At 37.9% G+C, this 10,755-nt stretch overlaps 1 protein-coding gene across 1 annotated transcript in view; it reads right to left on the bottom strand.

Moving 5' to 3' along the window:
• The window catches only part of LOC104989818 (chromosome unknown open reading frame, human C12orf40), an 83,428-nt gene that overhangs the window by 19,418 nt on the left and 53,255 nt on the right, over positions 1 to 10,755 (bottom strand). The window contains 3 exon segments of the mRNA XM_010841620.1: positions 7,279 to 7,339; positions 9,022 to 9,091; positions 9,296 to 9,819. Of these exon segments, the coding sequence (XP_010839922.1) occupies positions 7,279 to 7,339; positions 9,022 to 9,091; positions 9,296 to 9,819 (655 nt within the window).

Consider the following 10,755-nt stretch of genomic DNA (forward strand, 5'->3'; position numbering starts at 1 on the left):
GGTGAATTTTATTTTCTTGGGCTCCAAAATCACTGCAGATGGTGACTGTAGCCATGAAATTAAAAGATGCTTGCTCCTTGGATGTATAGCTATGACCAATCTAGACAGCATATTTTCATCCAAAGAGCAAGCATCTTTTAATTTCATGGCTGCAGTCATCATCTGCAGTGATTTTGGAGCCCAAGAAAATAAAATCTCACACTATTTCCATTGTTACCCCATCTTTTGGCTATGAAGTGATGGGACTGGATGCAATGATCTTTGTTTTTTGAATGTTGTGTTTTAACCAACATTTTCATTTTCCTCTTTCACTTTCATCAAGAGGCTCTTTAGCTTTTCTTTGCTGTCTGCCGTAAGAGTGGTGTCATTTGTGTACCTGAGGTTACTGATATTCCTCCCAGAAACCTTGATTTCATCTGGTGCTTTATTCAGCCCAGCATTTCACATGATGTTCTCTGCATGTAAGTTAAATAATCAAGAGTGACAATATACAACCTGATGTACTCCTTTCCCAATTTGGAAACAGTTGGTTGTTCCATGTCCGGTTCTAATTGTTGCCTCTTGACCTGCATACAGATTTCTCAGGAAGCAGGTGAGGCGGTCTGGTATTCCCATCTCTTGAAGAATTTTCCACAGTTTGTTGTGATCCACACAGTCAAAGGCTTTGGCCAGTCAATAAAGCAGAAGTAGATGTTTTTCTGGAACTCTCTTGCTTTTTCGATGATCCAACGGATGTTGGCAATTTGATCTCTGGTTCCTCTGCCTTCTCTAAAACCAGCTTGAACATCTGGAAGTTCCCAGTTCACATACTGTTGAAACCTGGCTTGGAAAAATTTGAGCATTACTTTGCTAGTGTGTGAGAAGAGTGCAGCTGTGTGGTAGTTTGAGCATTCTTTGGCATTGCCTTTCTTTGGGACTGGAATGAAAACTGACCTTTTCCAGTCTTATGGCCGCTGCTGAGTTTTCCAAATTTGTTGGCTTGTTGAGTGCTGCACTTTCACAGCATCATCTTTTAGGATTTGAAATAGCTCAAGTGGAATTCCATCACCTTCACTAGCTTTGTTCATAGTGATGCTTCCTAAGGCCCACTTGACTTCGCATTCCAGGATGTGGAGCTCTAGGTGAGTGATCAAACCATCGTGGTTATCTGGGTCATTCAGATCATTTTTGTATAGTTCTTCTGTGTATTCTTGCCACCTCTTCTTAACAGCTTCTGTTTATGTTAGGTCCATACCATTTCTGTCCTTTATTGTGCCTATCTTTGCATGAAATGTTCCCTTGATATCTCTAATTTTCTTGATGAGATCTCTAATTTTTCCCATTCTACTGTTTTCCTCTATTTCTTTGCACTGATCACTTAGGAAGGTTTTCTTCTCTCTCCTTGCTCTTCTTCTAGAACTAACACCAAAAGAAAGACGTCCTTTTCATCATAGGGACTAGAACAAAAAAGTAGTAAGTCAAGAGCTACCTGGAGGTACAGGCAAGTTTGGCCTTGGTGTACCAAATGAAGCACGTCAAAGGCTAACAGAGTTTTGCCAAAACAACGTACGGGTCATAGCAAACACCCTCTTTCAACAACACAAGAGATGACCCTACACATGGACTTCACCAGATGGTGAAAACCAAAATCCAATTGATTATATTCTTTGCTGCTAAAGATGGAGAAGCTCTATAGAGTCAGCAAAAACAAGACCAAGAGCTGACTGTGGCTCAGATCAGGACTCCTTTATTGCAAAATTCAGACTTAAATGAAGGAAGTAGGGAAAACCACTATATCATTAATGTATGAACTTAATCAAATCCCTTATGATTATACATTGGAAGTGACAGATTCAAGAGATTAGATCTGGTAGACCGAGTGCCTGAAGAAATATGGATGGAGGTTCATGACTTTGTACAGGAGGCAGTGATCAAGTCTGTCCCCAAGAAAAAGAAGTGCAAAAATGCAAAATGGTTGTCTGAGTATGCCTTACAAGTAGCTGAGGAAGGAAGAGAAGCAAAAAGCAAAGGAGAAAAGGAAAGATATACCCATCTGAAAGAAACAACTAACTAAGAGCCAAATTGAGGAAATGTAAACGTATTGGCTAGATGAGGGGAAAAAAAAAAAAAAAACCCTCACACTGAGGCAGGTAGAACAGGCTGAGACCAATCTTAGATTACTCTGAGACACCATAAACCTCACCCCAGGTGCAGCAACCCACAATCAGGAAGAAACCTACAACTGAAAGTGTCTTCATTAAGAGCTAATGGTTTGAATCTTATATTTGATTACTGAGAGATGACCCTCCTAAATATCAAGCTTTGGAAGCCAGTAAAGTCTGTGTCCATGAGATCCAGTTCTCAAAGGGTTTACACAAGCTCCATGTGACTACTCTCTAGGGCTTAGAGTATAGGCAGCCCACTGACACACTCAATCTTTCTGTGAAAGAAGCCTATTAGTTTATCTTCATAGATGTGGCCTTAACGGAAGGCTTCTGATTAAACACATCTAAGGGCAGGCTGTAATTCTCTCCAGGGACCTGAGAGTCTAGGCATTATCTTCATGCTCCTTCTGCTTTGATCTAGGTCACCAGTATCTCCCAGAGATGAGATTATACACATAGCTGGTACCCTAGCTTTTGTGGTTTCCATCCTTTGTCTGCCTGGATCTGGTAGCCAATGAATCTTATACTCAGAGGTCCTGTAGCACTGTAACAAATGGAGAAATAGGTCTCAGATAGTCATTCCCCTCAGAGCACAGCACAGAGGCAGCAGACTGAAACATACCCTCAAATCTTTCTGTGAAAGAGGCCTACCTGTTTATCTTAAATCTTCTGCCTCAGGGACAGGATTCTTATTTGACACACTTTTAAAGGCATACTGAAATACTTTTCAAAGACTACAGAACTCAGCAGGTGCCACCTTTGCCCTTTCCTTCTGCCAGATTCTAAGCTGTCACAATGAATGTTACTGCCATATCACTAAACAAAGGATGTTGCAGCCATCAAGACATCAGCTAGTACAGCTTCCTCTGCCCCCTCCACCTATGGGTGCACCCTGATGGGATTCAGGATGAGAAAACAGGATACTGGACTTAGATAGTTAAGGTATATATCAAAGAAATTATTTTAAGAAGCCCAGCACTTGCTTCTTCTCACACATAGAAAAGTACTATATTCAATAACTTGAGATATCTGGTTTTTCTTTAATGATCCTTTAGTGCTGGCTGTTTGCTGCTTTTGTAAAAACACCTGTATATTCTGGCTCCTCCCTTAGCCTGAAGGAACAGTTCCTTGGAGCTATCTGAGAGACTGTCCCCTGGGCAAAAGACCCTAGTATGCCTGCTCAAAAAAAAAAATCCAAAAAAACACAAAAAACATAATTCAACTTTCAGGATGTGATTTTTTTTTTTCAGTTGACACTGGTAGCACACATCTGGTACCCTGACTTTTGAGGCTGCTGCCCAAAGGACACGTCTCTTGATATCTGGCTCCAGTGGCCTGTGTGGCTTAGTGTTCACAGGTTTAACAGGTTGTTAGTTGTTGGTGTAGTCACTAAGTCATGTCCAACTCTTGCGAACCCATGGACTATAGCCTGCTAGCCTCCTCTGTCCATGAGATTTTCCAGGCAAGAATACTGCAGTGGGTTGCCATTTCCTCCCCAGGGTTCGACAGGGTGTTTGAGAATTGTTTCTTTGTTCGATAGGGTGGTAGCAAACAAATAAAAACTCTCAACTGGTTATCACACCAGGTCTCAGTATAGATGGGACAGACCGAAATCCACATCTCAAAGTCTTCTCATGAAAGAAGTATATTTACATACCTTATAAGCTATTGGCTGAGGGTCCAGCTTCAAATCAGACTAAACCTATATTTTGACTGGCAGGTTCTGGCATACCCACAACTAGGAGCCACTTAGAGTAAACTAAGATGCTTGGACAATCACAAAGATTTGAGAGACAACCAAGACCTAGGGCAAGGTTGAAACACAGTGATCATCACTTACATGAAGCCACTCCTTCCAGACTATGAGAGGCGACCTTCTTATCTAATGCATGAAAACCAACAGAGTGTTAGGAAAATGAAGAAACAGAAGAATATTTTCCAGATGAAAGAAAAAGATAAAACCTTAGAAAAACATCTTATTGAAATGGAGGTAACTGATTTACCTTATACCTTACAAAATAACAGTCAAAATAATTGATCACTGAGGTCAGGACATCAACACGTGAACAAAGTGAGAATTTCAACAAAGAAACATAAAATAAAGGAAAATACCAAACAGAAATCAGAGCCTAAGAATACAATAACTGGGCCTAAAAATACAATAGAAAGCTTCAACAGAAGACCAGATTAAGATGAAGAAATGATCAGAAGACTGAAAATAGGGAAAGGAACCTATCCAATCAGAGTATCAAAAAAAGATAAAGGAATGAAAAAGAGTGAAAATACAAAAATGCAGTAAAGGACTTATGGGACACTATCAAGTGGACCAATATTCACATTACAGGAGTCCAAAAAAGAACAGAAGAATTAAAAACGGCAGAAAAATGATTTGAAAAAAAATAGCCAATACCTTCCCTAACATGGGAAAGGAAACATCCTTCCAAATACTAGAAGACAATACAGTTCCAATACAGATGAATCCAAAGAGACTCATAAAGACATTAACTTATCAAAAGTTAAAAACAAGGAGAGAATCTTAAAAGCAGCAAGAGAAAAACAACTTGTTATGTACAAGGGAAGCCTCATAAGACCAGCACCAGGTTTTTCACCACAAACTTTTCAGTCCAGTTCAGTGCCATGATCTTAGTTTTCTGAATGCTGAGTTTTAAGCCAACTTTTTCACTCTCCTCTTTCACTTTCATCAAGAGGCTCTTTAGTTCTTCACTTTCTGCCATAAGGGTGGTGTCATCTGCATATCTGAGGTTATTGGTATTTCCCCGGTAATTTTCATTCCAGCTTGTGCTTCATCCAGCCCGGCATTTCGCGTGATGTACTCTGCATATAGTTAAATAAGCAGGGTGACAATATACAGCCTTGATGTACTCCTTTCCAATTTGGAACCAGTCCGTTGTTCCATGTCTGGCTCTAATTGTTGCTTCTTGACCTGCATACAGGTTTCCCAGGAGGCAGATTAAATGGTCTGATATTCCCATCCCTTTAAGAATTTTCCACAGTTGATTGTGAACTACAGTCAAAGGCTTTAGTGTACTCACTGAAGCAAATGTTTTTCTGGAATTCCCTTGCCTTCTCTGTGATCTAGCGAATGCTGGCAATTTGATCCCTGGTTCCTTTGCCTTTTCTAAATGCAGCTTATACAACTGGAAGTTCTAAGTTCACCTACTGCTGAAGCCTAGCTTGAAGGATTTTGAGCATTGCTTTGCTAGTATGTGACATGAATGCAACTGTATGGTAGTTTGAACATTGTTTTAGGTGGTAGGTTTTGGTTTCTTTTTGAAATTTTTCTTGCTTCTTGATGAAGTCCTGTATTGCTGTAAATTTCCCTCTTAGAACTGACATTTTAATTATATGTCTTACTATGGGTCTGTTTGAGTTCATCTTATTTGGAACCCTCTTTGCTTCCTGTCCCTGAACATCTATTTCCTTCTTTAGTTTTGGGGATTTTTCAGCCATAGTATCTTCATATACATTTTTATTAACCTACTCTCTCTCCTCTCCTGGCAGCCCTATGATGTGAATGTTGACACCCTTAACGTTATACTAGAGATCTCATAGATTACATTCATTTTTCATTTGTCTTTCTGTTGTTCTGATTTAGTGATTTCCATTATACTAAATTCCAGATCATTTATGCATTCACCATCATTTAGTCTGCTATTCATTCCTTCTAGTCTGTTTTTTCTAATCTCAGATACTGAATTATCTTTTTGTATTGCATTTTTTAATATTTTCTAGATCCTTGTTAAAGTGACCAATGTTTAGGTAGATTATTTTCCCTAATTCAGTTAACAGTTTTATTACTGGTGTTTTGAATTATTTATCTGGTAAATTGTTTGTTTCATTAGTTTTTCAGAGGCTTTCTCTTGCTCTTCCAATTGAGAATAGTTTCTCTGCCTTTGTATTTAACTTTCTATGCCTCTATGAATTTAGGTGAAATATTTGCCTAGTGTGGTCTTGAAGGGGTATTTCTTATGTGGGAGCATCCGTATGCAGACTGCATGTGCCCGATGTCTTTGGTGGGATGACTGGATTGATGTGGATTCTAGGCATGTCTTTCTTCAGGTTGTGCTGGTAGTGATCACCTTGGAAGGGGGTGATGCTAAAGACAGAAACACTAGAGCCTGCTCAGGGTTCTAGTGCCTGGACTTCCTCTCTGAAGCAGGACTTCCTCTCAGCTCAGTGGCCATCACTGCCATGTCAGGGGCAGGGTCTGGTCCCAAGCTGCTACAGTAGAAGCTCTGGAGGTTATTTTTTCATTGTCATTTATGTCAAGCTAATTTCTTATTTTCTTTTTGATTTCACCATCAGCTCATTGGTTCTTTAGTAGCACATTTAAAAAAAATTTTAATTGAAGGATAGTTGCTTTACAATTTTATGTTAATTTCTTTAGTGCAACCATGTAAATCAGCCATGCCACCCACCCCCCACAAGAATTTTCCTCCCACTCCCTCATCCCACCCCTCTAGGTCATCACAGAGCACCAGGCTGGACTCCCTGTATTATATAAAGCACATGTTTCAGTCTAAATATAATCATGTTTTCTCATCATTCTTTCTGTGATTTCTCAATTTGTAATGTTGTGTCATGAAAAGATGTTTGGAATATTAATAATTACTATCCTGTTACATTTATTGAGGCTGGTTTCATGTCTTAGTATATGGTCTATCCTAGAGAATGTTCCATGCACTCTTGAATAGAACGTGTATTCTTTCGTGAATGAATGATTCATACACCCTTTTAATGAGCAGGTATTATGACTTAAGTAACCAATGTTTATATAAGTTTCAGTATTCTTAAATATATAACTATATTCACCTGTAGCACATTTAAACCTGTAAAGAAATTTCATCCTGGAATAAATTTTACAGGACTTACAGAAAGAACTTTAAATTCATCTATATTGGTTTGAAATAAGGCACATTACAGTTTCTAAAATGTTGTTAATTTTATTTCTAGATCCAAGCAATAATTTTCCCAAAGTAAAAAAAAATGCATAAAGGTTACCCTAAACAGAAATTTTTCAGAAAGAGCTAACCAAAATTAATTTCGAATACTAAGATATGACATGATAATACAACTCACTTAACTGGAAAGAAAATGTAAGACTGTACTTTACCTCACCAACTCCAAAGTCCCATGATTGCTCAGAATGCAATTCTTCCAAAGGGATATTATCTCTAAGGGTTATAAATAAGACAGTATTAGAGTGTGCTTTAATCCCTCTGAAATTACTGTTCTAAATTATGACACCCAAAGTTGATTAAAGGTCAGAATTATAAGGGAAAGTGAAGTCACTCAGTCGTGTCCAACTCTTTGCGACCCCATGGACTGTAGCCTGCTAGGCTGTTCTGTCAATGGGATTCTCCAGGCAAGGATAGTGGAGTGGGTTGCCATTTCCTTCTCTAGATTATAGGGAAGTTTTTAAAAATAAGGATTCACAAGCTCTATCTTAAGGAGTCTATATGTAGGCCAAACTTGATATTTTCTATTTTAAAAACACCCTCAAGTGATAAGTATCTGCATATAGGGTTGGGAGCCATATTCTAAATCATCTTCATAAAGTATATTTTAAAATTCAAGTTTTAACATTCTATTTCTCATTCATGGGACTGAATATTTGGAAGTTTTTACAATGAAGAACCTAAGCTGATTTTGTTAAATAAATGGTGAATCTCTTTTTTAATTAATTTAGTGCCAGTCCCATAAAAATGGCATCTAATATTCTTTGTACTAATAGATATTTTACATATTTCTTAAGAAAGTATTCTCAAAATAAAAATCTATTCTAATTCATGATTTTCAATTACCAAGACTGAAAATAAATAATAAATAAATAAATCATAACTATTTCCAAGAAAGTTGTTTATTCTGAACCGTTTTAATTATCTATAATATCAGTCCTATAAATTGTTGATATGCTTGTTTATGCTATTAACCTTTGACTTCTATTACTCCCTCAATTCTGAGTCTACATTAACCAAGCAAATTTCCCATGGAGAGCTGCCAAAATGTAGAAAATATGCTTCTCATGCCAGTCAGCATTCCTATATATGTCATCCTTCTATTTCTTATTATAAATTAATAAATTGACATTATGGAGGGTAAATAAACTTGCTGAACACACCAATCAGTTTTTTCAAATCAACTAACGCTACGAGGAGTTAACCAACACAACTAACACCAGGAGGAGATCCAACCAGTCTATCCTAAAGGAAATCAGTCCTGAATATTCATTGGTAGGACTGATGCTGAAACTCCAATTCTTTGGCCACATGATGTGAAGAACTGACTCACTAGACAAGACCCTGATGCTGGTAAAGATTGAAGGCAGGAGAAGGGGATGACAGAGGATGAGATGGTTGGATGGCACCACTGACTCGATGGACAGGAGTCTAAGTAAGCTCTGGGAGTTGGTGACGGACAGGGAAGCCTGGAGGGCTGCAGTCCATGGGGTCACAAAGAGTTGAGACACGAATGAGCGACTGAACACTACAACTTAGATATTTTTGCACTGGTTAATATGAGGACCAAATTATCAACTAGGGTGATATTATCAAGGTTCTGACAACTGATTTTTTAAAAAATATTTATTTGGCTGCACCAGGTCTTTAGTTGCAGCAAGCAAACTCTTAGTTGTTGTATGTGGGATCTAGTTCCCTGAGGAGGAATTGAATCTGGACCTCCTGCATTGAGAGCATTGAATCTTAGCCACTGGACCACCAGGGAAGTCCCTGACAATTGATTTCTGAGTCCAGTCTGCCCACCCTAAGACAGCAATATGTCTACTTCACTTTGTATCCTTCAAAGTGCGTTATTTTAGACAACAACTGGCATTCTTCAGATTCTTCTAAAAACTTACATATGATTCACTTGGTATTTCTGTATTTTTTCCTGGTGTATCTTCTCTTGGTAATCATTTTCAAATTTTCCTTTAAAATAAAAGTATGCATTGAAATAAAACCTTAGTATGACACATATGAAGGGATGGCACTGGTTCACAATGTCATATAATGTCATCCTATTTTTAATTTCAGATTCCTCAAAACACACACACATACACACACATATATTCATTAAAACTAAAAACAAAAAAAAATCCAACAGATAATTACATTTTCATATATAACACCAACCTTTTTCATTAGAGCTGGCTGAATAAAAATCTTTCTCAAAAGATGTACTAAAATTATTTCTTTCATTATTCTTGTACTCTTTCTGGCAAATCTTGTTTGGCTGACACTTTTCTGAATGACTTGATATTTTAAAAGTAGAATTACTAAAACCCAACTCTAGATCTGTAAAAATACTTTTAATGTGGCTATCCGTGAAATGGTTTTTATCAGAATCAATGACTGCATACGTATCTCGTGTATTATCATAACCATACTTGTCAAAGGTTTCCTTTATCTTCTGTTGGTCTATGTTTAATAAATTGATCATATTTTTACTAATAAAAGAGTCACAGTTATCTGATAGAAGGCTGGAGGTTTGCTGGTTCATATCTTCATTTGAAAACTTTTTTCTATTTTCTTTCCAAATATGTTGTAATGAGTTATTTTCAGTAATGAAGTGTGACTGTCTTCTCTCATCCATGCTTCCACCATCTTCACCTACAACTACAGTAGGTGTCCTTGTAAGGAAGTTTCTATTTCCTGGACTTTAGGATAAATAAAAACATATTTAGCAAGAAAAGAGCAGGGCATTCTCATTCAGAAACACCTGAAGCTAAATTCTAACGGAACATACTGAGTAGCTATTAACATTTAAGCAGGCCATGTTTACATTTTTTTAATTTAAATAAATGATATTGCCTTGAGTGGAAATTTGTTTAATATGCTATCCTAGTATCTTAGTGAGTATAAAAATAATCTATACTTAATTTTGTACTTCAACATGAAATACTAGTATTTAGTTCAACTTGCATTATATTAACAAAAGATGACTAATCCCATAATAATGTCTATGGAATAACCTAGACAAACTCTGAACATAAATGCTGCTTCATTTAAATAAAGATATTTTGAAGACTATGCAAGGAAGAAAATTATCCCTAGTTGTTGGGGGCCAGAGTGAGGTACTCCGCCCGTGACAAAGGTCATGAGGAAGGAGGCTCGACATACGCAAAGGCGGGATCAAGCCTCAGGAGTCCCCCTGGAACTCCTCGAGCATCTACCCCCATTACCAGAGCCTGCCTACTTTACTACTTTGTGCTCTCACCTACATCTCTGACTTTACGGGGGGCTGTCCCCCACCACCTCTTTCGGAGAAGGAGTTAACCTAGAGCTCCAGTTAATAATAATTCCTGGACGTGATAAGAGTGTTTTAACCTACAAACTCCTCTGAAGGTTCTCTAGCCTGCCTGACAGGCTTGTCCGGCCACATGTGATTGCTCACAGCCTCCCAACCGTGAGAGGCACGAGATGCTCTAAACCTTCTAAAAACAGGTTCCTTAGAAAAGTTAGAAAACTATTAGTATAATGGGCTGATTAGAAATTGTATTGGTGAAGGGCTTTTCATTTGTTGAGCCAATGTTTGTTGCTAAGTCTCCACATCCCCTGCCCTTACACACATTAATGAATATATAGAAGAAATA

This window comes from Bison bison, unplaced genomic scaffold (genome assembly GCF_000754665.1).
Source record: "Bison bison bison isolate TAMUID 2011002044 unplaced genomic scaffold, Bison_UMD1.0 scf7180017864163, whole genome shotgun sequence".
Lineage (NCBI taxonomy): Eukaryota > Metazoa > Chordata > Mammalia > Artiodactyla > Bovidae > Bison > Bison bison.